At 48.4% G+C, this 27,446-nt stretch overlaps 1 protein-coding gene and 1 long non-coding RNA gene across 3 annotated transcripts in view; one reads left to right on the forward strand and one right to left on the reverse strand.

Annotated features, from left to right (window-relative positions):
- Positions 1-27,446, forward strand: part of Sptb (spectrin beta, erythrocytic) — a 71,644-nt gene that overhangs the window by 24,243 nt on the left and 19,955 nt on the right. Inside the window, exons 9-26 of the mRNA XM_020170915.2 lie at positions 372-489; positions 1,126-1,284; positions 2,327-2,629; positions 3,272-3,422; positions 4,010-4,880; positions 5,935-6,072; positions 11,965-12,721; positions 13,099-13,301; positions 13,412-13,502; positions 14,695-14,841; positions 16,153-16,413; positions 17,010-17,216; positions 17,663-17,752; positions 22,276-22,554; positions 23,003-23,133; positions 24,055-24,259; positions 24,537-24,911; positions 26,318-26,562. Of these exons, the coding sequence (XP_020026504.2) occupies positions 372-489; positions 1,126-1,284; positions 2,327-2,629; positions 3,272-3,422; positions 4,010-4,880; positions 5,935-6,072; positions 11,965-12,721; positions 13,099-13,301; positions 13,412-13,502; positions 14,695-14,841; positions 16,153-16,413; positions 17,010-17,216; positions 17,663-17,752; positions 22,276-22,554; positions 23,003-23,133; positions 24,055-24,259; positions 24,537-24,911; positions 26,318-26,562 (4,731 nt within the window). The remainder of the gene's footprint in view (positions 1-371; positions 490-1,125; positions 1,285-2,326; positions 2,630-3,271; positions 3,423-4,009; positions 4,881-5,934; positions 6,073-11,964; positions 12,722-13,098; positions 13,302-13,411; positions 13,503-14,694; positions 14,842-16,152; positions 16,414-17,009; positions 17,217-17,662; positions 17,753-22,275; positions 22,555-23,002; positions 23,134-24,054; positions 24,260-24,536; positions 24,912-26,317; positions 26,563-27,446) is intronic.
- The window catches only part of LOC141421553 (uncharacterized), a 28,060-nt gene continuing 13,328 nt past the window's right edge, over positions 12,715-27,446 (reverse strand). Inside the window, exons 2-5 of one of the 2 annotated variants that reach the window (XR_012446136.1) lie at positions 26,276-26,629; positions 14,727-15,467; positions 14,508-14,643; positions 12,715-13,183 (exon numbers count right to left, since the gene is read on the reverse strand). This is a non-coding gene — a long non-coding RNA (uncharacterized lncRNA). The remainder of the gene's footprint in view (positions 13,184-14,507; positions 14,644-14,726; positions 15,468-26,275; positions 26,630-27,446) is intronic. The other variant, XR_012446135.1, reaches the window with a different exon arrangement.

A 27,446-nucleotide genomic window follows, 5' to 3' on the forward strand; every position in this document is an offset into this window, starting at 1 on the left:
GAACAGAGAAGAGTTTCTTTGTATTGATTGGTAAAATTCAATATTTACCAGAGTTACCAGAATACTCCAGTTAGCTATTTCCCCATGGAAGCAAATGATAAATGCTGTGGTAGCCATTGTGTTTTCTCTGATTTGAGTTGTAAAGACCCAAACTCCTATTTGATGTCCATTGGTAAGAATGATAGATGTTTTAACAAGTAAGCAGACCTATCCCTTCTCCTTACTTTGTTGTTTGTTTGTTTGCTTGTTTTTAAGGGAAATATGCTTTGTTATTCAAGATCCAAGATGTCAGAGTTTCCAGGTTGATTTCAGCAAATGGTTTGCCTGTGGGGATCTCAACACTACTCTCCCTGCCTCTTTTTTCTCCACAGGTTTCAGGAGAAGGGGAATCTGGAAGTTCTACTTTTTACCATCCAGTCCCGGATGAGAGCCAACAATCAGAAAGTGTATACACCCCATGATGGGAAACTAGTGTCTGACATCAACCGGGTACCATAGTATTTTTCATTATGCATTACCAGTGCGTTGATTGAGTTCCTGGTGAGGACACAGGGAGTAGTCCCTGGACAGGCTAAACCAAGTCACTTTCTTTAGTGTTATTAATTACATGTTGGCCATTTGGAGTTACCTGAATGTGGCTTAGAGAGGTCAGACTCTATCCGTCATCCTGCATTTCAGCTCTCTACAGATGCCCAGATGTTATTCTTTGGAGCTGGTTTTGTAGCCTGTCCTCTATAAAACTTTGAGTTTGTCTTTGAATCTAGACTATTAATTACTCATAACAGAAAGGAAATGCCTTATGATGTTTCAGAGGCTTGGAGACTTAATATCACCTGGAGTCTCTAATAGAATGGAGGCAGCCATTTAGTCAGTAACAATTTCCTGAGCACCCAGAGAGGTAAAACCATTATATTTGGTCAAGAATATGTGGCAGGTTTAGGGGAATTGACCAGGGCTTCTGGACTTTTCGGTTGACCCAGACATGAAATCGAAGGAGTGTTACTGCCACCTAAAGTCATCAGTCTCTGCCTTGATTCCTAAAATCAGTCAGGGTTGGGTAAAAGTTGGAACCCTGAACCCACATGTTTCTTCCATACCCCAAGAATTCTCCTCTGCCCTGTGCAGGCCTGGGAGAGCCTAGAGGAAGCCGAGTATCAAAGGGAGCTGGCCCTGAGGAGTGAGCTTATCCGGCAGGAGAAGCTGGAACAGCTGGCACGGCGCTTTGACCGAAAGGCCGCCATGAGAGAGACATGGCTCAACGAAAACCAGCGTCTTGTGACCCAGGTAATGGGGGACACACTTGGGGATAGCAGGAGATGGAGAGTGCTTTAGAACACCCAGTTTTCAGCAGAACTGGAGTTGAACTGGCCTCTCAGCAGCAACCAGACAAATAAACCTCTCCTCATCCTTGCAGCCAGCTCCCTGGGATTCACTGAACCAAGATTTGCAGCTAGTCTCCTCCCTCTCCCTGTCCCTGTCCCTCTCCCTGTCCCTCTTCTTGTCCCTCTTTCTCTCCCTCTCTCTTGTGCTGGTGACCCAGGGCGTTATGCATACTAGACAAGCGTTCTACCACTGAACTGTACTCCCAGCCCAAATTCAGTCTTCTTTTTAAGACAAAGCTCACAATCAGAACTAGACCCTGAAGTTGTCTTACTTGGGCCATAGCATCCACAAAACCAGGAATCAGGGTTGTCATTAAATAATGGTTTTCTGAGAGCAGGGTGAAATCAGACGATACATGCATGTGTCAGATGTGTCTTTTGGTCTCTGGCCTCCAGACCTAGGACATATTTCACTGGCTAAGAATAGGCCCCAGGGCTGATTGTCCATCAGAGCATCTGTTCCCTCCAACTTAGAGCTTGGAGGCAAATTAAATTCTGTCCAGTAAAAGGATAGTGAGCATTCTAAGAGCACTGGAGAGAGTACATGTGCCCCAGATAGCATATGGGTAAACCATCTGTTTACAGCTGCATGGCTTCTGAGCACAAGCAGCCCCTCCTACCCAGAATTGGACAGATCCACTCCAGGCAGGGTGGGAGGACCAGAGGACAGCCAGAGGGCTCTGCTAGTAATAAACAGGTGGTGTCACCTACATGTGCAGCATGGGGAGTGAAACTGGGACTGATTTTAGAGGTTCCTGTGACACATTTAGTTGTTCAAACTTGACTCTGATAAGGCAGGCAGCCAGAGGACAGCAGAACCAACACCTTCATGGGAATTCAGTCTCCCATCAGTAGCTGTGCTGGTCACACCTGCCGTTTCTCTGCACCTGGGGATGTGACTAAGGCTGTCTGACTGAGCTGTTGGTTTTTCTCTCTTGGGGCAGGATAACTTCGGGTATGACCTGGCAGCCGTGGAAGCCGCCAAGAAGAAACACGAGGCCATCGAGACAGACACAGCTGCCTATGAGGAGCGGGTGAAGGCCCTTGAGGACCTGGCCCAGGAGCTGGAGAAGGAGAATTACCATGATCAGAAGCGCATCATGGCCCGGAAGGACAATATACTACGCCTTTGGAGCTACCTGCACGAGCTGTTGCGGTCCCGGCGACAGAGGCTCGAGGCTACCCTGGCCCTGCAGAAACTCTTCCAGGACATGCTGCACAGCATTGACTGGATGGATGAGATCAAGGTGGGCCCTAGGGCCTAGCACACATCCCACTGCGCAGTCAGATGTGCCTCCTTAGATACCCCCAATCACATCCCCTAGTCACAATGGAGAAACCGAGGCAGTACAGTGTCTCACTCTGCCTGTCTGCTCCTTGGCGCACTCTTCTCCACCCAGGCAGATGTCACCAGCCCAGGTCCACCATATTCCCAATGATGAACAAGTGTTGAGTTCATGGTTGCACAACCACCAACCTACAGGTCCCAAAGAGAGAGACGTTAATCATGGACCTGGATAATCAGACTCTGAGTAATTGCAATTTCACTCCGCGTAGAATCCAGACCTCCCAACAAAGGAGCAACCAAAGAAGTCTGAATTTTCTCACTCAACAGCAGTGGCTGTCAACTGAGTACACACATGATACTGACCACAAGCTTCCTAAAAATGTGTATGCCCAGGCCCAAACCTTGAGACTTCTGTAGATTGTTCCTTGGATGATTCCAGTGGGCACCACAGTAGGAAATCCTGCTGTTTAGCTTCTTCCATCCCAAGGATGCATCCTGCTGCATCCAATTCTCCCTGGCTCAGACACATAACCACACACACACTTTGGAGGAGCCCCTTTTCTTCACTTGTCCTTATTCCCTCTACTTTGTCCTTTGCCAGGCTCACCTCTTGTCTGCTGAGTTTGGGAAGCACTTGTTGGAGGTTGAGGACTTGCTGCAGAAGCACAAGTTGATGGAGGCCGACATTGCCATCCAAGGGGACAAAGTGAAGGCCATCACTGCAGCTACCCTGCAATTCACTGAGGGGAAAGGTGAGGCCAAGAATGTCTCTTCTGTTGAGACCTCTGATGCAGAGCCCCATCCTCTGGCCCAACACCGCTCCTTGATAAATCTCTTGGAACCACCGTTAGAATTCTGCTTCTTTCACCAAGTAACACTGCATGAAGCTCGAGGGGTTAAAAAAAATACCCCAGAGAGCAGCTGGCAGCTTTGGTAATCTACAATCAGAAAGGCATTTATAAGCACCAACAAGGCATCATCCATCTTTTGTTCTCTTTGCTAGAGACTGTTTAAGTTTCTAAAGTTTCTGATCTTAAAGAAGAGACCTATTGCCTCCCTGAAATTTATATCAGAGCTTTTTAAAAAACTAATGTCATGCTGTGTATTTCTACTGAGAACTGACTCAACTTTTAATCTTCCTTATTCCTAAAGTTTAGTGAGAACCAATTATAAAGAATCTGGCATGACCTCTGAGTAAGTGGGAACCCCTGAATCTAATCCCAGAGGCCCTGTGAAATGGCAGCTTTGAGACTGTATGGTTCTAACCTGGCAACTAATAGGAAGTTACCCTTAAATGAGACCCTTTCCTTTCTTTGTCCTTTCCCTTCTATTCCTCTAGGGTACCAACCTTGTGACCCCCAAGTCATCCAGGACCGTGTCAGCCACTTGGAGCAGTGCTTTGGAGAGCTAAGCGACATGGCAACTGGACGGAAGGTCCAGCTGGAACAGTCCAAGCGGCTCTGGAAGTTCTTCTGGGAGATGGATGAGGCTGAGAGCTGGATCAAGGAGAAAGAGCAGATCTACTCCTCCCTGGATTACGGCAAGGACCTGACCAGCGTGCTCATCTTGCAGCGCAAGCACAAAGCCTTTGAAGATGAGCTCCGTGGGCTAGATGCCCACTTAGAGCAGATCTTCCAGGAGGCTGAGGGCATGGTCGCACGCAAGCAGTTTGGGCACCCACAGATTGAGGCTCGTGTCAAGGAGGTGTCAGCCCAATGGGACCAGCTGAAGGAGCTGGCTGCCTTTCGCAAGAAGAACCTCCAAGATGCAGAGAACTTCTTCCAGTTCCAGGGTGATGCAGATGACCTGAAGGCCTGGCTACAAGATGCCCACCGGCTGCTCTTGGGTGAAGATGTGGGGCAGGATGAAGGGGCCACACGGGCCCTGGAGAAGAAGCATAAGGACTTCCTGGAGGAGCTAGAAGAGAGTCATGGGGTGATGGAGCACTTGGAACAGCAGGCCCAAGGCTTCCCCCAAGAGTTCCGGGATTCTCCAGATGTGACCAGTCGTCTGCAGACTCTTCGGGAGCTCTACCAGCGGGTGGTTTCACAGGCAGACTTGCGTAGACAGAGACTGCAGGATGCCCTGGACCTATACACAGTGTTTGGGGAATCAGATGCCTGTGAGTTGTGGATGAGTGAGAAGGAGAAGTGGCTGGACCAGATGGAAATCCCAGATACCTTGGAGGACCTGGAGGTTGTGCAGCACAGGTCAGAGTGGCTCAGCCTTTGCTCCTTTGCTCACCTCCCTACCCAAGGATTGGGTGCTACCTCCTACCTCTAGACAGCTGGGGTCTCTTTGAGAGGCTGTGGAAAAATGTCCTTTGTTGCAAAGTTCAGATGCCAGGAGTCACGAATTCTGTTGTGGCTCTGTGAGCTTGGGTATTTTACCCACTGAAGCCTTGAGTTCCTCAGTCAAAAGAGATTTTCTAGTCCAGTTATTTGCTCAAATGGATTCTATATGGAACCCCCATGTAACACAGAGCACAAGTGGAGCTGCTCTGGACAAAGGGGCTAAGAGGTTGGGACCCTGGCAGTTCTAGCTGTCTATAACAGTCGCTAAGCCACAGTGCTCCAAGGGGCCAGAGAGACTAGTTTGTGAACTGCATATCTGCTAGGCTACTCACTTCCAGCATTCTGATTTCCACATCCTCAATGGGGAGTTTTGTCAGGCTGTACAGTGTCTCAGCACCTGAGCACAGATCCAGGGGTCATAGAGGAGGAAAAGCCACTTCCTGGAGCAGTGCCAGGGTGGTCCTGCACTGAGGCTGGAGGGTCCTATACTCTACCCAATGGACAGCCTTCATAATCCCCAAACCTCTCTCCCTTCAGGTCTCCTTACTCTAGCCAAGAATGGAGCACTTGACCAGGGAGCAGATCCCTCAGGTCAAGGTATCAGGGGATTAGAGTCAGGGTAGAGCAGCAGCTGGACAGTGGAAGAATGACAGGTGGCCCCTGTGGTAATTGACCCCCTGCTTACACACATGCTGTAGCCCCTTGATAGCCCTCTCCGCTTAGCACTTCTCTGTAGAATCAGAAACCTGTGTAGAAAGTAACCAACTCTCTCCTCACCTGGTCCAGGAAATACTAAACCATGAAATTGGATCCATGAGCCTGGAAATCAGGGTCTGCCTTCTTCCCCACTCACCTGGACGAACGTGTTGGGGAGGTGAAAGGAGAAAGCAAGAGCTGAGCATTTGGAGACAGAGTCACTGGCAATGAAGTGTGTGCTACTGTCTCACCACTCCTTATTTGTCCGTATCAGGTTTGACATCCTGAACCAGGAAATGAAGACTTTGATGACTCAGATTGATGATGTGAACCTTGCTGCCAACAACCTGGTAGAGAGTGGCCACCCACGAAGTGGGGAAGTAAAGCAGTACCAAGACCGTCTGAACAAGAGGTAGAGTGTGGGTTTAGGCCGGGGAAACTTTCTCCCAGCACCTGACACTTCCCTGGGGGCATAGCCCAAACTTCAGACTACCTGCTATGCATGGCCACATCTTACCCCCATCCCCCTGTCTTTTTCAGCCAGTCTTATTCCTCATATTGGGGCTACAGCAGCAAGGAGGAAAATCTGTGGTGAACAGTAGGGTGAACAACCATGGAGAAGACCGTATGTGGAGGAGGAGGGCATATATACACGCATGATGAAGGAGACAGTCTGACCGTGCCTGTGGTTAGATCAGGTCCTCATGCCATATTTCCCCAGACATTCTTGAACAGGGAAAATTGCTTTCTGAGAGCTCTTAAGTACTGTCCATGAAAGAATGCTTCTGCCTGTGCCAAAATGCAGCATTGATAATACGGCTGACTTCAATGAAGAAGAGAATTAGCAGGGAGCCTTGAGCAAGCTTCATGATTGGAAGGAAAAACAGGCCCTAAGGAGCCTTTAGAGAGGGGCTGCTCACAGTGCAGGGCGTAATTGCCCATTAGTTCTGGAGGACCTTTGAGGAGCAAATGCCTGCATTCCCTCCTTTTACCCTGGGCCGTGCACATGTAATGTCCCTTGTTCATCACCCCATTACCCTGGCCCCTCCCCACACTTGCCCCTGAGATTTGCTCTGCCCAAGGCAATCTGGGAGGTGGGCATGGGGAAGACTGGGCTGCAAACAGATAGATCCTTACAGTGGAGACTGACAAGGGCCTGTGGGGAGCCAGGGGAGAGTGGGATACTTCAGAGTCACTAGATTGGGACCAATTGTCTCAGCATCCAATGGTGGTGACTATAGTTCAAGACATCCCTTTGTAAGTTCAGCATTTACATCGAGGAGGAAGAGCCTGCTCACTCTTAATTAGGCTTGTAGGGAGTGCATGTGGATGGATGGGCGGGTGGCTTTGTGTGTGGGTGGGGGTGGATATAAGGGGGAGGAAGGTGGGGTGTTGAGGGAGGGAGGGAGAGAGAGAGAGAGAATGAGAGAATGAAGCAGTTGCTGCTTAGCTTAAAATTTTAGGGCTGGGGGGAGTGACTCAAGTGATAAGAGTGCCTGCCTAGCAAGCGTGAGGCTCTGAGTTAGAACTCCAGTGCAAGGCATTCTAAACCAGAGAAACTTCCAAATAGGAAGAACTCATCAGCTATGCAAGGAGCTGTACTCAGAGAATGTGACTTTAAAAACCCTTAAGACGTGCCTCATCCCAACTGGAAAACATTGAGATGGCTACCATTTTTAGGTTAGAGAAAATCTGAGGCATGAAATAGTAAGGTGGTTTTCTATTAAGTCTGAGAGTTGAGGGACTCGAGAAATCCTTCAGTCTACCAGAGACAGGGAGCCCACTCCCCCACTATGCAGCCCATTCCATGTGGGGCAACCTCCTTTGATTAAAACATTTGGTCTTGTGTTGAGAGGCTATCTGCCTCTCCTTGAAATTTGTACACATTGATTCTGGCTCTGCTCCTTAGAGATATCAAAGAATCTTCAAATACTTTTGGAAACAGCTGTCATTCTATACTTCCACCTAGTCCTACTTCCCCTGCCTTTGTTCTTCTCTGTCCAAGTGCTTTCTCTTCCAACTACATAGTCTAAATCCTGTCCATCCTGTAGGCCAGTCCAGGGCCAATTCATCTCCTTCCCCGTTTTCCAGGTAAAATTCATCCCTCCCTCCTTTTGAACTTCAAATCCTACTTTGTATTATAATTACAGTTGTGAATCACAATAACAGGAATGCATTCTGGAAAATGTGTCATTACGCAATTTTGTCATTGTGTGAACATCACAGAGTATGCTTATATAAGCTAAATGATATAAACTCCTACATACCTAGGCTGTATAGTATATTAGAAGGTATAGTCTATTGCTCTGAGAACCATGGTGAACAAAGTAAGATGAGATTAAGCTGGGGATGTAGCTCAGTGGTAGAGTGTCTTACTATGCACAACACTCTAGGTTTGATCCCCAGCACTTAAAAAAAAAAACCACAAACATTAGATCAAGGGCAAACACAAGGGGATTGGACTATGAGCACATGATAAAAGCGAGAGCACACAAGGGAGGGGTGAGGATAGGTAAGACACCTAAAAAACTAGCTAGCATTTGTTGCCCTTAACGCAGAGAAACTAAAGCAGATACCTTAAAGCAACTGAGGCCAATAGGAAAAGGGGAACAGGAACTAGAGAAAAGGTTAGATCAAAAAGAATTAACCTAGAAGGTAACACCCACGCACAGGAAATCAATGTGAGTCAATGCCCTGTATAGCTATCCTTATCTCAACCAGCAAAAACCCTTGTTCCTTCCTATTATTGCTTATACTCTCTCTACAACAAAATTAGAAATAAGGGCAAAATAGTTTCTGCTGGGTATTGAGGGGGTTGGGGGGAGAGGGAGGGGGCGGAGTGGGTAGTAAGGGAGGGGGTGGGGGCAGGGGGGAGAAATGAACCAAGCCTTGTATGCACATATGAATAATAAAAGAAAAATGAAAAAAAAAAAAACCACAAGATTAAATCAAGTGCAGGGGAAAATGATGCAAAAATTAAGGGACTTGGAAACACAAAGTGTATGAGGCTGCTTCTGGATAACACAGCATTCTATTTTACAGTAAATTTTATTTTATAAGCAAGAGTACACTCTTTAGGTATAATTAGTGTATAAACCAGTAGCGTAGTCATTTGTCATTGTAAGCATTATGAACATAAGGATATGCAGTGCACTAGGTTTGTTTACACCAGCATCACCACTTACACGTGAAGAATGTGCTGTGCTATGACTTTACAATGGATGCCACATCTTTAGGTGATAGGAATTTCCCAAGTCTGTGATAATCTTAAAGAACTACTGTCACATGTGCAATCCACCAGTGACTGAAATATTCTTATGTGGTGCATGACTGTACATTCATGCTGAATGACTTTCCTTCCTACTTTTCCTGTAAGCGAATGAGAGCTTGCTCCATGTCTCTCTGTTGCCTGTGATGCTTTGTGTGCCAAGCACATTTTGGCCTAAGGTTCCCTCTGCTGGAAATATTTTCCCAGAAACCCACTTGGCTTACTCTGTTACTTTGTTCAGGTCTCAGCTCACATGTCAGCTTATTGGAGCATCCTTCATCAATCACCCTATTGAAATTGGTACATCCCCATACACACCCACCTCCTCAACCTCTGTCCCCTTATTTTTGTTTGTACTTACCACTACTTCATGGATTATAGATTCATTTCTTCACCTCTGTTTATTTGAGTGCAGACAAAGACTGGTCTGTTCTTTGCTGTATCCCCAGTGGGCAGGTCAGTGTCTGGCACACAGCATGTGACAGGTGCATGTCAAATGCTTAGTGAGTGAACAGGGGCAAAACTGAATGTCTCTGCCAACCTTTGCGGATGCTTATCAAATGTGTGATCGTCTTTGACTATATACATTCCAGTTAATCAGTGTTTTTCCAAAAGTCTTGGTCTAGGGACCAAACCTGGACTCCTGAGGTTGCCCAATGGTGCTAACTAGAGCAGCTCTGCCAGCTTGCTCCTTCTTGGAGCCAATCCAACATTGGAGGAACATGTGGGGTTGGAGGGTAGAGTAGACCCAAATCCATGTCCCTCCCCCTATGTGGCCTCCACTTGGTGGATGCAGTAAGGCCACACAGGGAAGATTTGGATAATTGCCATTCGGCCACTTGTCTAGGGCACAGCCAGATTCTCTTGCAATAGTATCCACTGTCAATTCACCATGATTTCAAAACAACTTGGAGAAAGTCTTCAGCTCCTTTCCCCTGACTTCTCAGCCTCAGTGCAATATCTGAGGGTCAGGTACAGAATTCCCAGATCTCAGGTGCCTCACTGTCTAGGAGGAGAGCCTGAAAGTCCTCAGGTTCTTCCTCTTCTTTTTCCTGGTCTTCCTAAACCCTCCCCCTAACTCTGAATTCTCTCTACAGATCTGTCTTTCAGGCCAGACTAGCCCCTGGGGTCTACCTTGGGAATGTTCACAGTGCCCTCTACCCAGTCCATTTGCCTAGTCCCTCTGCCATTCCCTAAGTGCTGGGATGCAAAGATGAGTGAGATGCTCACTCATCTTTAAGGGTTGCATCCTTAAGTAGCTCCCTCTAGTGGAGGCACTGGAGGTACTCAGAGGACCTTCAAGAAACCTTCCACAACCTCTCCATCACTCCCTTGGTCTTCTTTACCTCATATGTGCATGCGCATAGTCCTTGCTGTAGTTATTTTTGGAGAGTGCCTTTTTCGTTCTTTTTTCATTTTTATTTTTTGATACAGGGTCTTTCTACATAGCCTAGACTGGCCCCAAACTTGCCATCTTCCTGAATGATGGGATTGGGAACAGACACCACCTTGCCCAACTGTGAGCTTATCTTAATTTCTCTCTAGATCATATATTCCATAGGGCAAGAGTTGGCTTTTGTCTGTATTCTCTGTAAGCTCTTTTGGGCATTCATGAGAGATGGATTCAATGAATGAAGGAACATTCAGCTTACTCTCATGTGCTTACATATCATAAAGATGCAAACTGATTAAGCCTGGGTCAGAGAGAGGTGTTTTGATGGTCCAGCCTTGCTGATAGGTAACTCTTAAAGAGGCTTATTGTGTGCTTCAGATCAACCTTAGGCCCCCAGGCCACCTTCCGGACCTTTGCCTGTTTCCCTGTTTCATAGCAACATTGCACTTGAAGGTTCAGATTGCTACCCACTTTAATTATTATCCCAGCTGAGATTTTCCTTCATCTCCTTTTCCTCTCACCACTCCTCTTTTTCACCAGACCTCTCTTCTTTTAGGCCCACTGTGGATTTTTCCAGGCCTGAGGGATTTTTAATGTGGTCTTGAGCATTTGCAAGGTTCCTCTAGGGCACCTGGGGACTATGTCCTGAAGCATGCCTGAAGTTAATAATATGAGCTTTCTGATTATTCCTGAATGTCTAAAACTCTTCACTTATGATGAAGTTACAGCCTCAAAAACCCATTGTGTGTTTTACAGTATCATAAGTAGCAAATGCATTTATGGCCAGGCATGGTGGCACTAGTCCCAGCTACTTAAGAGTTGAAGATTGCTGAGCTCAGAAATTTGAGACCAGCCTGGGCTGCACAGACAGACCCCAGCTTAAAAAATACATATTGCATCTAACCTACCGAACATATTGGATTACCAACACAGCAGGCTGTAGAGTTGGTTGTTTACCCTTGTGGTCACATGGCTGACTGAGCTGCAGCCTGTTACCACTGCCCAGTACCACAAGAGAAAATCATACCTAATATGCTAGCCCAAGAAAAGATAAAAATTCAAAGCCTAGTTCCTACTGAATTCATATTGCTTTCACACCACTGAATAGTTGAACCAGGCTTGGCATGGCGGTGCACATCTCTAATCCCAGCCACTCAGGAAGTAGAGATAGGAGGATCATGGTCCAAAGCTGGCCCAGACAAAAGTGCAGGACCCTATCTGAAAAACAAACTAAAAGCAAAAGTTCTGGGGGCATGGCTTAAGTGATAGAGCAATTGTCTAGCAAGCTGAGGCCTTGAGTTCAAAACTCAGTACTGGCTCCCCACGAAAGGTAAAACTGTAATAAATCTGAGACTGTTCATATCTGCCTCAAATCCAGCAACATGCAGAGGCTTTGCTTTCATGTTCTGTGTGGTTGCATCACTGCCTCCTGCTAAGAGGGAGATTTGATCATCAGTTAGCTATATCTTAGGTAAAATGGGGCAAATGAATTTTGCTCACCACAAGTTTGTTAGATAGATAATTTTTTAAAAACATACCAGGTCTGTGGGTGAGACTCATGGGAAACGTGGAAAGAGGTCCCTGAGGAAAGAGTTAAGGAATAAGGTGTTTGTTTACCCTGGGGCCACGTCCCCCTCTGGCAGGTGGCAGGCATTCCAGACCTTGGTGTCCGAGCGGAGGAAGGCCGTGAACTCAGCCCTCCAAGTGCACAACTACTGTGTCGACTGTGAGGAGACCAGCAAGTGGATCGTGGACAAGATGTGGGTTGTGCAGTCTATAAAGGATCTTGGGCAGGACCTAGCAGGTGTCATTGCCATTCAGAGGAAGTTGTCAGGATTGGAGCGGGATGTTGTTGCCATCCGGGATCGTGTGGGTGCCCTGAAGCATGAGTCTCAGCAGCTGATGGAGTCACACCCTGAGCAGAAGGAGGACATTGGGCAGCGGCAGGCAGATGTTGAGGAGCTGTGGAAGGGTCTGGAAGAAGCCCTGCAGGACCAGGAGCAATCCCTGGGTGAAGCTAGCAAGCTGCAAGCCTTCCTGCAGAATCTGGATGACTTCCAGGCCTGGTTGTCCATGGCACAGAAGGCCGTGGCCTCTGAGGACATGCCTGAGTCACTCCCTGAGGCCGAGCAGCTCCTGCAGCAACATGCAGCCATCAAAGATGAGATTGATGGGCACCAACAGAGCTACAAGCAGGTCAAGGCCTCTGGGGAGAAGATGATCGAAGGGCAAAAGGAGCCAGAGTTCCAGCTTCTGGGCCAGCGACTGCAGGGCCTGGATACTGGCTGGGATGCCCTGTGTCGGATGTGGGAGAGCCGAGGTCGCTCCCTTGCCCAGTGCCTTGGCTTCCAGGAGTTCCAGAAAGATGCCAAGCAGGCTGAAGCCATCCTCAGCAACCAGGTATGGAGAGGCATGCAAGGCTGGGGCACAGGGGTCTCTCAGGGCAACAGTACTAGTGTTGAGTCTACAAATGAGCTATAGGGCTCCAGGACCAAATTCTGCTTTTCTTGGACTCTTATAGTCAATAATTGAGAGGAAACTCTATATTCCTCATATGTGCCTTTCTAGATCTGCATCCCAAACTGTGTCTTGTCCTTGGGTCAATCAGAGGCAGGAGAAGTGCATCTCACCCTTGGGTAGGGACCAGGCCTGGGGAGTAGAGTCTCCTCCTTGTGCAACTCCAGTGGTACCATTCTGCCTTGGCACTTCTGCTTGGCAGGTGCCCTCTCCACCTCCTCACTTGTCTTCATGTCTCATCTGGAAATTTGCTTCAACAGGAATACACTCTGGCTCACCTAGAGCCCCCAGAGTCTCTAGAAGCTGCAGAAGCTGGGATCCGGAAGTTTGAGGATTTCTTGGTGTCTATGGAGAACAACCGGGATAAAGTCTTGAGTCCCGTGGACTCTGGAAACAAGCTGGTAGATGAGGGAAACCTGTACTCAGACAAGATCAAGGAAAAGATGCAGCTGATCGAAGACAGGTACTCCCTGCCTCTTGAGTCATGGGGCTCCATGCCACAGAGGGGCTGGGGGTACCAGGCAAGGACCCCAGATTCAGCCTTATTATGACTGGTTTTGACTTCCCTTCCAGGCACAGAAAGAATAATGAGAAAGCCCAGGAGGCCACAGTTCTTCTGAAAGATAACTTGGAACTACAAAACTTCCTCCAGAACTGCAAGGAGGTGAGGCCAGTGGGCAGAGGCCCTTTCCAGGACAGTCTTGTCTAGCAGCCAAGTGCTTCAGGAGGTCATAGGGATCCTTTATCAACCAAAAGTGGTAGGATTTCATGAGTAGAGAACTTCGGGAACTCAGCAACTAGGTCATACTCTAAATCTTCAGTTCCACAATTCTTTTCTATCCAATCTTACCCCAAATCTGAAAAGTCATCCTCTGATTCACTGGGTCTAGGACAGGGTTTGTCAAACACTGGTCCAAGAACTGTATAATGGAATCACCTAAGGTACTCACTGAGTTGGCTGCAAGTGTGTGTAACCTGTATGTTCTTCTACACAGGATCCTGTATTTGGTGTAATGCCCTACTCTTGCCACCTTGAGATTTGTAATCCTTTTGAACATCGTTGTTGTTTCCTGGGCCCTGCAAATTATGGAGCCAGTCTTAGCCCTAGTTAAAGCAGACTTTTAGACCTGGTTTGGGCACAAATGAATTAGACTTCAAGGACTGAGAGAAAGAAGCCTTTTAAACAAGCTTCCCGGTTGGAGAACTGCTGACTCAGAAGGTCCTTGCTCATCTAGGGCCTATCATATAAGGAAGGTCTTTAATCAGAACTTCCCATGTGCAATGAGGCTTCCCCTGACTTCTTGCCTGCTCTCCTCTTTTTGTCCCTTTTTTCTCATCCCAAACAACTTTGCTTTCATCTAGTTCTGTGCTTGGCACAAGCCAGGCTTTACATGATGCCAGGACATCTTGGAAACATTGGACGCTCATCACAGTTCTTCCCCCCCTTGTTAATTATAAGATCTGCCCTTGGCCTTTTCCTCAGATAACATCTTCTCTGTGTATATTAATGATTTAATGCTGACAAAGGATGGATTTATTCATCTATCTGGTAAAAACTTGTGAGTTCCCCTGTAATGTGCCAGGCTCTATCCTCAATCCTAAATATATGGAGAGAAGAATAAGTTATCCTTGGTCTCACGCCACACATACTCTAATGAGAAAGACATACCTGTGCCCACATTGTGACCCTGGTATGATGCTGGGACCTAGAGATCCAGAGTTGGAAATTACTTCTCTTCTGTGCTCCTACTTCCTTCGCTTGCCCTTCTCCTTCTGCAGTCAGGGGTGGGATGGCAGGTCCTGTCCTGCAAAGAGATATACTTGAGAACCATCAGGCTCACTCTTTCTGCCCACAGCTCATTCTCTGGATCAATGACAAGCTGCTGACCTCTCCAGATGCTTCCTATGATGAAACACGCAACCTTCACAACAAATGGCTGAAGCACCAGGCATTTGTGGCAGAGCTGGCTTCCCACCATGGGTGGCTTGAGAACGTAGATGCAGTAAGTGGAGCTAGTGGGTGGTGGGCAGCTCTCTACTCAGATATGCTCTGTGAGCATGGCTTCACCCATGGCCTGGATACTTTCCTGAAGCTTGCTGGACAGTACAGAATTTGGCAGTGAAAACAATTTCTCTGAATAGTAGTTAAACCTTCAATGCTCCTGATGCAGCCAGTTGTGTTAAGCCCTGGTCAGAACTGATGCCTCTTCTGGGTCACCTGAACCTGAGGACAGTCCAGATCACTGAGGATACCCCAATAGGGTTTCACATCTGGTGCCAGGACAGCAGTCATTTCTGTTTGCCTTCTATTATCCTTACCAGGGTTCCAGTGCTGTACTCCCCAGAACCAAGGAGACATCTTCTTGAGGGGCAAAACTGCTGGGAAGCAGTCATTCATAGTCCTCATAGATGGGGGACAGTGGACCCCACTGTAATGGGTTTTCCCAGTGGTACAAATCTAAAGGTAGCAGGAGTTACATTTGGGAATTACATCCCTTTACTCTCCTGGCTGTGGCTGCCCAGGAAGAAGCAGTCTTAGGGTTCATAAGAGGCCATGATGTGTAGGGGTTAAAGGCTCAGCCTCCAGAGCTGGACTGACTCCTTCATCTTCCTGGGCCTCCGCTTCTTTCTGAAATGAGAATAATGACACCACATGCTGACCAATGGCTCTGTGAACAGTGCATACTTGAAGACAAATTAAGCATTCAGGATAGTATTCAGCATTTATGAGTCCCTTGGTAAATACTGACTGCTATTACTAATACATATTCCTAGGCCCAAGTCCTATCACACTACACACCCCAAACGACCCATTCAAACAGGTGAGAACCTCTGGATTGGACTAAAGAGCTCGCCAGAGGGCTGGTGGAGTGGTTCAAATGGTAGAGTGCCTGCCTAGCAAGCATAAGACCCTGAGTTCAAATTCCAGGATCACCAAAAAACAAAAAAGAAAGAAAAAAGCTCACCAGAGTCTAATGTACAAACTCTGGAACTCACAGGAAGGTTTCATGCTCCTGGTACCTGGATGGATCTGGAATCTTTATGTTTTTAGTACCAGCTGAGCCTTGTTGGCAACCCCATACACACAACTGTACTGCAGTCTCTGAGTCATTTGCCCCAAACACTGCTCTCCCAGCCCTATGCTCCCCTGCAAATAGCTCTAGGGGCTCAGAGTCTATTTCAGTAGAACCTCACCTCAATTCTATGCTAATCCTTTGCCTTACTGACTTCTTTGAAGTCACCCTGAGTGGGGTTGTTTGGAGCCCCTGAGTGGGGTTGAGTAGGCCTCAGAGGATGGGCTCTCTTCCCTACAGGAAGGAAGGCAGCTGATGGAGAAGCCCCAATATAAGGTCGTGGTATCCCAGAGGCTGGAAGACTTGCACCGGCTCTGGGATGAGCTGCAGGCCAACACAGAGAAGAAGACCCTGCAACTTTCAGCTGCCAGGAGCTCTGACCTGCGCTTACAGACCCACGCTGACCTCAACAAATGGATCAGTGCCATGGAGGACCAGCTGCGATCAGATGACCTGGGCAAGGACCTGACCAGTGTCAACCGGATGTTGGCTAAGTTGAAGGCATGTAGGCAGCTTGTAGTCTCAGAGAGTTAGACTAGAAGGTATCTTGGGGAGCAAACCTGAAACCTTAAAGTAAGTTCTCCCTCTTTGTCTCTTGCTGTACTTGTTCTTGTGATGCAGAAATGTTTCCTGGTTCAGAATCCATCTCTTAGCCCTTTTGCAGTGGGTATGCCAGGGATCCAATAAAAGGATAGGTGAGAAATATGGGAGGAAAGGATGAGTGGAGGCATCCAGGGAGGCTTCTTGAAGAAGGCTGAGCTCTCACTGGGCCTTAAAGGGGGGGCGGGAAGCCCAGCATCTGTGACTTACACCTATAATCCTACCTACTTGGGAGACTGAGATTAGGAGAATCGAGGTTTGAGGCCAGCTCAGGCAAAATAGTTTGTGAGACCCCATTTCCAAAACAACTAGAGAAAAATGGACTGCAGGTGTGTTCAAGTGGTAGCTTTGCAAGCACAAGTACCAAACCCTGAGTTCAAACCCCAGTCCCACCAAAAAAAAAAAAAATGGGTATGTTGGAGATGGATAGATGGATAAAGGGCAGACCCTGCCCCAGGTGTCAAGGCTAGTGTTGATACCATCCTATTGTGTCTCAGCGAGTAGAGGACCAAGTGAATATGCGGAAGGAGGAGCTGGAGGAGCTGTTTGCCCTGGTGCCCTCACCGGGAGAGGAGACAGGAGATGCAGACATGAGCATTGAGAAGCGGTTCCTGAACCTCCTGGAACCCCTGGGGAGAAGGAAGAAGCAGCTGGAATTATCCAAAGCCAAGCTGCAGATCAGCCGGGACTTAGAGGATGAGACGGTGCGTAGGCTGCAGCCTCTCCACACCCCCTGGCTGAGCCGCCAGCTGCCATGGGGGTAGCTGGCCGCTGTCCAGAGCAATCTTGGCAGCAGGTGACTGGTCATCTTACCCCCTATCTCATAGGGTTGCTGTGGTGGTTGTGTTCAATAGGAGAGTAAAACCTGTGCTTTTTGAATGGTAACCACTGGTCACTAATGGTGATGAGTGTGGACTTTAGGGTCAGACAGACTCTTGCTGTGCACCATGTGCACAGAAGCAGGTTATTTGGAACCTCAGTTCAAAATATCAAAATATCCCCATCTGTAAATTGTGGGTAAGACTCTGATGGAGTGTTGGGAGGAACCAGGGAGACTCTACCAGAAATGCCCTATCTGACCCTTTGTGGGTACTCAGGAAAGGGTGGCTATGATCGTCATCTTCTGTCCCTTGACTTCTGGTCTCTGCAGCTCTGGGTGGAGGAGCGGCTGCCACTGGCTCAGTCAGCCGACTATGGCACTAATCTGCAAACCGTGCAGCTGTTTGTGAAGAAGAACCAGGTGAGTTCTGTCTCACCTCACCAGCCATCTGCCCCTGCTGGCCCTGATCTGCAGTAGGCCAGTGACAGCAGATTATTGCTCCTGTTGGTAGCTTTGGGGTCCCCAAACTATTTAATGTCTCACTATAGAAATGGCAGCTTGGAGATTGCAAAGAGAATTCTTTGCTATCTGAGAGGATAGCAGAGTAGAGAGGAATCAAGGGATTTGGGGATTTGGGGACATTCAGACTCCACAAGTCCTCGAGTGAGGGCAAGACTCTGGAGTCCCTGGCCTGGGTTTAATGTGCTTTCATAGTCCTATATTCAGTGGCCTCCCTGAAAGGAAGCTGACAACTCTTAGTATCTCTCCAACATTGCCTTGCCCACTTCTGTGGCTCACCTTCACATTTGTGGTGTCTTTAGGGTACATAGGGCCCAGTCCCTGGACATGTGATGATACTTGTGGGGCTCAAACCCCATTAGAAAGCTGCTGAGTTTGGTCAGGCATGATGGTCCACACTTGTAATCCCAGCTACTCTGGAGACAGAGATAGGAGGATCAGGGTTCAAGGCTGGCTCAGGCAAAAGCATAAGACCCTATTTGAAAAACAAGCTAAAGCAAAAAGGGATGGAGGTGTGTTTCAAGTGGTAAAGTGCTTGCCCAACAAGTGGAAGGCTCTGAGTTTAAACCCCAGTGGCCACCAAAAAAAAAAAAGCTGAATTTGAGAAGCAAGCATCTACCTGCTATTCATCTCTTAGACCAGATTAGGAACTTCTGTTGCCCTGGACATGAGTGGATTCCATTTTCTCTGTGTTAGGATTCAGAGGGAGCCTGAATCCTGAAGGATGCCAGCTGTGGGGTTGCAGTAGCTTCATGCCTCAGGCCCTTCTCTTGGACAGAGAATTCCTTTATCTGCTTAGTCAGCTCTCTGGATCAGTTCCTAGAGGCTAGTGTGTCCCAGAGTGCTACACTGGAAGGAAGGTCATGGTGCCTGGCAGCTTGACAGAGCTTCAGAGCCCAGAAACTATGCAGAGGCGTGAGTTAGATTTGAACAGGTTTCTTTAGGGTATCCTTGGACCTTTTGCTTCCAGTTGACATGATCTACTCATAAAGACTCCAGGGACTACATGCAGGAACCTGGGCTAGAAGATAAGATTCAGGCTTAGTTACTGACACAACCTTCCACTGAAGGAGAAAGGCTGGTGGTAGACAGTGTCCTTGGTCCTTCACTTTCCTCAGTTGTAAAATAAGATAGTTCCCATCTTTCCAACACAAAGACTTTAGGTACTGTCAAGCCTCTGTAAGTATTGGCGTCCACAGGTTTCTAACTCCCCTGCCTGGTAGTTGCTATTCTAGGAAAAGGGAAAGACATATGTGGCTGGAGTTCCCCTAACCAGGAAAGGAAAGACGACCTCTTGGAAGTGCTTGGCTTCCCTAGTAAAAGGCTATTTTAGGCTAACCTGGCTAAATCAGAAATCTACTTTTATCATCTCCTCCCTGAAAGTCTATTATAGTGGCTTGAACTTCAATGTGCATTTACCTGGAAGGCTTGTTAACCACAGTTGACCAGGCTCCGCCCTAATCCACTGAATCAGACTGTGGGTAGAGCCTGATAATTTGCATTTCTAACAAGAACCTGATGGTTTACACCTATAATCCCATCTGCTCAGGAGGTAGACATAAGAAGATCAGAGTGATGATGTGATAGTTGCTTTTGGGACTTCCACTTTGAGAACCACTGCTGTAACAGCTATCCATTACAATTAGAACAATCCTGCAGAGTACTAGGTGGCTGCTTCTTATCCTGGCTGCACAGTGAAAAATCACCGGGGGGCCTGCCATGGTGCCTTGTGCCTGTAATCCCAGCTACTTGGGAGATGGAGATAGGAGGGTCATGGTTAGAAGCCAGCCTGGGAAAAAGTTAGTGAGACCCATCTTAATAATCAAAAAACAGGTGCATGACTGTGGTCCCAGCTGTGCAGGAGGCAGAAGTATGAGGACCCATATTGCAAGGAGTGTAGCTCAAGTTGTAGAATGCCCACCTAGCAAGTGTAAGGTCCTGATTCAAACCCAAGTACTGCAAAAAAAAAAAAAAAAAATTACTTGTGGATGCCCAGGTCTCACCTCAGTCTGGGAGCGAGCCCTAGCTGTGCCTGTTTCCTGGATTATTCAATGTGCAACCCAAGTTAGGAGACCCTGCCTTGCCTGATCTGGTTCTTGCCTGCCTCTATGTCACATATCACTTTTTTCTGCATATCACTAGCTCTGCTCTTCCAGTTCTTCTGCCCCTCTCTCTGCCTTCAGACAATCCAGGCTCTTTTGTACCCCAGGACCTTTGTACTTGCTCTTCTTTCATGCCAGGAACACTCAGTCTGTGTGGTTACCTCCCAAGTACCTAGAACAGGATCTGGCACATAGACAAGACCTTAAAAAATGCTTTCTGAATAAATGAAGACAGGGAAGAAGACATCATAGACAACACCCTGCCCAGGAGCCTAGGAAGTAATTGTTTAAAAAGGAGGAGAAATACCTTCATAGAGCACCACCCAGAGGTCATAAGATCTCAGAGAAAGAAAAGAGGCAAATGGAGCCAACAGCATAAGCTGTTTAAATACAGTTTCAGAGACTATGGAAAATTGTCAAAATCAGGATTTTTGAGTATAAAGTGCGATAATGCATTTCAACAGGTTGAAGGAAGTGACTTGTGGATGTTGCTATTTCATATGTTCTAAATGCTGGTAGTCACTATTCTACTTGCATGGACTACCCTTACCCCTGACTTCTAGATGCTTTAAAGGCCATGGAAAAACTTCAGGAGGGAGGAAATGAGGTATGAGGAACCCAAGAGCCTACAAATAAGAACAGCTAACCTTGGCCTCTAGAGGCCAGAAAGGAAGTACATATGTCAGGGCCTTTTGAAGAAAAAGGTGACCCATTCACTATAGAAGGAGGATAAGACCATTTTGGTGGCTAAGGCCCAAACAAGAAATAATACACATTTCACAAAAAAATGGAAGCAGAAATGTGGAAAAACAAAAACAAACCCCAAACTCTCTACCAGGGGTAGCCATCAACTATTCTTTTATCTAGAGCAAAAGCTGCTAAAATAGGATGTCAGTTGAGCATCTCAAATTGTTTTCCTCTCCTCCGATACAAATACCTAAGAGCTCAAGATCTGTTACACATAGAAAGAATAGGGTGCAGTCAATCAAGATTCCAGGTTTTGCACATGAAAAAATGCTCACCATCCCTAGCAATAAAGGAAATGCAAATTAAAACCACACTAAGATTCCACCTCACCCCTGTTAGAATAGCCATCATCAGCAACACCACCACCAACAGGTGTTGGCGAGGATGCGGGGGAAAAAGGAACCCTTTTACACTGCTGGTGGGAATGTAAACTAGTACAACCACTCTGGAAAAAAATGTGGAGGCTACTTAAAAAGCTAGACATTGATCTACCATTTGATTCAGCAATCCCACTCTTGGGGATATACCCAAAAGACTGTGACACAGGTTACTCCAGAGGCACCTGCACACCCATGTTTATTGCTGCACTATTCACAATATCCAAGTTATGGAAACAGCCAAGATGCCCCACCACTGACGAATGGATTAAGAAAATGTGGTATCTATACACAATGGAATTTTATGCAGCCATGAAGAAGAACGAAATGTTATCATTCGCTGGTAAATGGATGGAATTGGAGAACATCATTCTGAGTGAGGTTAGCCTGGCCCAAAAGACCAAAAATCGTATGTTCTCCCTCATATGCGGACATTAGATCAAGGGCAATCACAACAAGGGGATTGGACTTTGAGCACATGATAAAAGCAAAAGCACACGAGGGAGGGGTGAGGATGGGTAAGACACCTAAAAAATTAGCTAGCATTTGTTGCCCTTAACGCAGAGAAACTAAAGCAGATACCTTAAAAGCAACTGAGGCCAATAGGAAAAGGGGACCAGGAACTAGAGAAAAGGTTAGATCAAAAAGAATTAACATAGAAGGTAACACACACGCACAGGAAATCAATGTGAGTCAATGCCCTGTATAGCTATCCTTATCTCAACCAGCAAAAACCCTTGTTCCTTCCTATTATTGCTTATACTCTCTCTACAACAAAATTAGAAATAAGGGCAAAATAGTTTCTGCTGGGTATTGAGGGGGTTGGGGGGAGAGGGAGGGGGCGGAGTGGGTGGTAAGGGAGGGGGTGGGGGCAGGGGGGAGAAATGACCCAAGCCTTGTATGCACATATGAATAATAAAAGAAAAAAAAAAGATTCCAGGTTTTGGAGTCAGGCAGAGCTGTGTTCAAATCCTGGCTCTACTACTCACTGCCAGTAAGTTCCTTCACTGCTCTGTGCCTCTCTCAGAAAGTCATCTGCCAGCAAGAGGTCATGGTCAGTTTTTACTGCCATCACTCGCTCTGCTCTGGCAGAAGGAGGAGAGAGAGGCCAAGAGTGTCAGACCTGGCTCTGCACTGCAGACATGGCCTCCCTTTTGGGCCAGAAGGCCCTGCCTCTGAACCCTTCCCCTGGCCACAGACGCTGCAGAATGAGATCCTGGGCCACACACCACGGGTGGAGGATGTGCTGCAGCGAGGAAAGCAGCTGGTGGTAGCGGCAGAGGTTGACTGCCAGGACATCGAGGAGCGCCTGGGACATCTGCAGAGCTCATGGGACACTCTGCGGGAGGCAGCAGTGGGGCGGCTGCAGCGTCTGCAGGATGCCCACGAGGCGCAGCAGTACTACCTGGATGCGGGCGAGGCCCAGGCCTGGATCAGCGAGCAAGAGCTCTATGTCTTCTCCGATGAGTCCCCTAAGGTCTGCTGGGGTGGGGGCTGCCAGCCAGGGTACAGAGCTGGGGGGCAATGCTTGTGGGGGACCTGGGGCAAGGTGAAAGTGTGTAGGGAGTCTACAAAATCCCCCTGTTCTTCCATAGTGCCTACTGAGCACACCCATCTCTTTAAGAACACCCTACACAACCTACAGTGCGCATCCTGCAGCCAGGGCCACTTGCCAATGTAGATATACTCTAACCAAGAACCTTTCCCATTTTGACAAAGCAGGGAGTGAGGGGAGGTGAAGGGGCCTCTCACTGCTGAATGACCTAGGCAGTTTTCACAGGGACAGAAGGTTGGAGGTAGGCCTGGATGTGTGGGAAGGTACCAGCTCTCTTCCCCACTCGGCACTTCCTGGAGCTGGTCTGTAACTCACCAAGGGCGGGAGCATAGCCAGGCTGGGCTCGCACTGACCATCCACTGCCTCCTAGGATGAAGAGAGTGCCATTGTGATGCTAAAGCGGCACTCTCGGCAGCAGCGCACGGTGGAAGACTACGGGAGGAACATCAAGCAGCTGGCTAGCCGCGCCCAGAGCCTACTATCTGCAGGCCACCCTGAGGGGTGCGTGTGCCTCCTAGGGTGACTTGGCAGGTCATGAGCATTGGGCTAGGAGCCTCACCAGCCAATGTCCCTTCAGGTCTAAGAAGGGAAAAATGGGACCAGTTTTCCCCCAAAATAGAGGTTTCTGGTTTCTATTGATCGGCCCAATTCCTTTTGATGCCTTGATTTGTCTGAAGAACTCCAAAGCGAGCCACCTAAAACCTGGTTTGCATAAAGACAGAGAATGGAATAGTAAAGCTGCCTCCTGGTGAACCGAGAGCTCCAGTCTTTTAAAGACATAAAATATGCTCAGAGTCACTGAAGATGAAGTTCGCTTTCTTTTATGGTTCAGAAGGTTACTTCGGGACCTTACAGTGTCTCTGAGTGAAGGGAGAAAAACCATAAATACCCATCTGGACTGTTGAGTTGTCTGGAGTCTGTGGAAATGGGAGCCCACTGGCTAGACTCCTCAGGCTGTCCCAGTAGTGGCCTGGTCCTTAGCTGCCACAACTAAGGACCAGGCCACAGGAGTCACCCACATATCTCCCAGGGAGCCTCAGTCTGTCCCTCCCTGAAAAGCCAAGCAGGGGCACTGTGTCGGAGCCCCATTCAGATTGAGCTATGCCCTACCAGCTTTCTGGGAAGGATGGTGGAGTCCACCCTTTGAACTTGAATCTGTGAGCCTTCCTAGAAGACATTGTGGAAGATGCCACCCCAGGACAGAACTCCAGGACACATTCCTGCCATCCCTTAAGGCGTCGTGGCCTAAGTGGTCATTCCCTTTCCCCAACTCTTCCCTAGAGAAAGTCACTGTCACTTTTCTTAGGTTTCACTCCCCTTCCTGTCCCTGGCAAGGGTTTGGGGAAGAGGAAGTCAGTTCCTCTGAGCTGGCTCCAGGTTCTTGATTGCCATCTGTAAGGGATTTCTTGATTTGAATTCCAGGGAACAGATAATCAGACTTCAGGGGCAAGTGGACAAGCAATATGCAGGGCTGAAGGACATGGCTGAAGAGCGTGGGCGCAAGCTGGAGAACACCTATTACCAGTCCCAGCTGAGGAGGGAGGCTGATGACTTGGAGCAGTGGATTACAGAAAAGGAGATGGTGGCCTCTTCCCAAGAAATGGGGCAAGACTTTGACCACGTGACTGTGAGTAGCTACAACTCCTGCCTGTCCTTTCTCTAATACAGTAGACACAGCTTACCATCCCTCCAGACTCCACAACCCCCTTGCTAGTTACAGAGTGTTGCACAGAGATGCAGTCTCAGCAGGGTGAGGTGATAAAGGAGACTTAGGCCACCTGGGCAAGGTGTGAGAGCCAGCTCCAGGTGGTCATAGTGGCCACCCAGGAACCTCTGTAGCATAAGGAATGTCACCCACTTACCGCTGAACCCACTAACTGCATTTCTGTCTACCCCATGTCCAGATGCTCCGAGACAAGTTCCGGGACTTCGCCAGGGAGACTGGAGCAATTGGGCAGGAGCGGGTGGACAATGTGAATGCCTTCATTGAGCGGCTCATTGACTTGGGTCACAGCGAGGCAGCCACCATTGCCGAGTGGAAGGACGGGCTGAATGACATGTGGGCTGACCTGCTAGAGCTCATTGACACACGCATGCAGCTGCTGGCCGCCTCTTATGACCTACACCGCTACTTCTACACTGGCACTGAGATCCTGGGCCTCATTGATGAGAAGCACCGTGAGCTGCCAGAGGACGTGGGGCTGGATGCCAGCACGGCTGAGTCCTTCCACCGGGTGCACACCGCCTTTGAGCGGGAGCTCCACCTGCTGGGCGTGCAGGTGCTGTCTATCCCTTGCTGCCCACAGTGGTGCCCAGGGTGTGTGGGCCCCACCCAGCTCCTACAGGGAAATGTCTAAAATGGGCACAGATTTGTCTTCCTTAGAGAACCAGCGGCTCAGGGCGCAGGGAGCAGTGGCTTTCAGATATCCTTTAGTTTCAGAAGCAGTTCTTTAAACTGAATCTTCACAAGAAGCCAGTGAATAAGATTCCTTACAGTCCAATCTCTGACATAGCACTTTTGTAACGCCAGGTACTATTGGATCCCCATAGCCTTCTTCTGAGGAGGTACTAACATTGTATTTCACAGAAGAAGAAAGCAAGGTGCAAAGAGTTAGTCAGTTGCCTGGGAACCTGCAGACATGCAATGGAGCCAGGACTCAGGCCCTGGTGATCTGGCTGTAGACCCCACATGCTTAGTTGCCAGGCAGTTTAGCCTTTCCAGTGGGAACTGGCCATTCCTGAGATTTGTCAAGATCCCCTCCCTGATCACTGGGGTATACCCTGAGGCACCTCTGAAGATCCCTTGAGTTCCCCAGAGCTCAGTGTCAAAGGACAAGTCTCCAGCTGCTGGGAGTTCCCCAGGCTTCTAGTAGAAAGAGATGGGCTGGCTGTGCAGTCCTGAGCCAGTCCAGCTGGGCTCAGGGGCAGAACACTGAGGCAGGTTGGTCTCAGGTTCACCTGGAAGTGAACCTTTTAGGAATTTTCCTCCAGCTGAAGATGGGGCCTGGTATATGACTATTGCCTTTAGAGGTGCCAGAGACCCTGAGACAGGTGTGGCCCCATTGAGGTCTCAGGAGTAATGTCCCTGGGGTCATTTTCCGTGGGGTCAGCTTCAGCCAGGGATCTGGTATAGTGCCTTCCTTGGAGAGTGTAGGTAAGAACAGGGTCTAGAAGCACAGCTCCAACCCCAGCTATCCTCTTGGCTAGTGAGAAGAACCTGGGGACAGCCACTTAGCCTCCCTGGCCTTGGTTCCCTCTGCTCAACACAACGGTGATAATGGCACCTCTTTTGTAAGTTACTATAAACTTTCTAGAACGGTGTCTGGTATGTAGTTATTCTCATTGCACTGCTGGGGAGGTCAAAGGGCACTGAGTCCCACCCAAGAATCCTTACTAAAGGCCAACAGGTATCCTGGGCAGACAGAGGTAACAAAGCAGAGAGCTGGGGGCGGGGGGAAGGGGAGAGAAATGACCCAAACATTGTATGCACATGGGAATAAAAGAAAAAATAAGTACATAAATAAATAAATAAAGCAGAGAGCTTTCTCCTTCAGTGCCCACTGGGTGGAGGCTGGAGGCCCTGCCTTCCTGTGGTGCCCTGGGGAGGAGCCAGGAAGAGGCTACTCACTGCCCTTCTACTCACTGCCTCTGTCCAGGGAACGTGCCTTGTTTTGCCTGCCCACAGGTACAGCAGTTCCAGGATGTGGCCACTCGTCTGCAGACAGCATATGCTGGGGAAAAGGCCGATGCAATCCAGAGCAAGGAGCAGGAGGTGTCTGCTGCCTGGCAGGCGCTGCTTGATGCTTGTGCTGGACGCCGGGCCCAGCTAGTGGACACGGCAGACAAGTTCCGCTTCTTCAGCATGGCCCGTGACCTTCTCTCCTGGATGGAGAGCATCATCCGGCAGATTGAGACCCAGGAGAGGCCCAGGTGAGAGGGGCATCCTCAAAGCAGTTCTGCTCCATGCCAGGCGAAGCTGGCAGCCCAGGGCTCCTTCCTGGAGAGACAGTTGTGAATTGTTGGGTGCGGGAATCCCTGAGGGGCACAAGAGACCTGAGCTGGGTCCAGGTGAAAGTAGAGTGGCTCAGCTTCTACTGGGAAAACCGACCATTTCAGCATAATGGGAAAAAGACTCATTCAGACTCTCCACCAGGACAGTGACTCTGTTCTCGGTGAAAATAAGCAACTCACAGAGCCAGAGCTGGGCAGATTAGTTCTTCCCCCAGCTCTGGGAGATGGGAGACCACTCCTCCTAAAACTGAGGATGGAGCTTGCTGTCTGTCCATGAGAGGTGGGGTCAGGCTCATGACCAGTGAGAACCCAGCTGCGTTCAACCTCTACCCAGTTTGTGTCAGTTTAGCAAGTGTTGGTGAACTGTCTCTGTCCCTCTGCCCCCAAGGTGCCTGTTTCGATGGCCATACTTTCATCTTTAACATCTTTATTGTGATGTAATGCTCATAATCTCACCCATTTAAAGTGTACCATCCAGGAATTGGAGAACATCATTCTGAGTGAGGTTAGCCTGGCTCAAAAGACCAAAAATCGTATGTTCTCCCTCATATGTGGACATTAGATCAAGGGCAAACACAACAAGGGGATTGGACTATGAGCACATGATAAAAGCGAGAGCACACAAGGGAGGGGTGAGGATAGGTAAGACACCTAAAAAACTAGCTAGCATTTGTTGCCCTTAATGCAGAGAAACTAAAGCAGATACCTTAAAGCAACTGAGGCCAATAGGAAAAGGGGACCAGGAACTAGAGAAAAGGTTAGATTAAAAAGAATTAACCTAGAAGGTAACACCCACGCACAGG

The sequence above is a fragment of the Castor canadensis genome, chromosome 3 (assembly GCF_047511655.1).
Source record: "Castor canadensis chromosome 3, mCasCan1.hap1v2, whole genome shotgun sequence".
NCBI classification, from domain to species: Eukaryota; Metazoa; Chordata; class Mammalia; order Rodentia; family Castoridae; genus Castor; species Castor canadensis.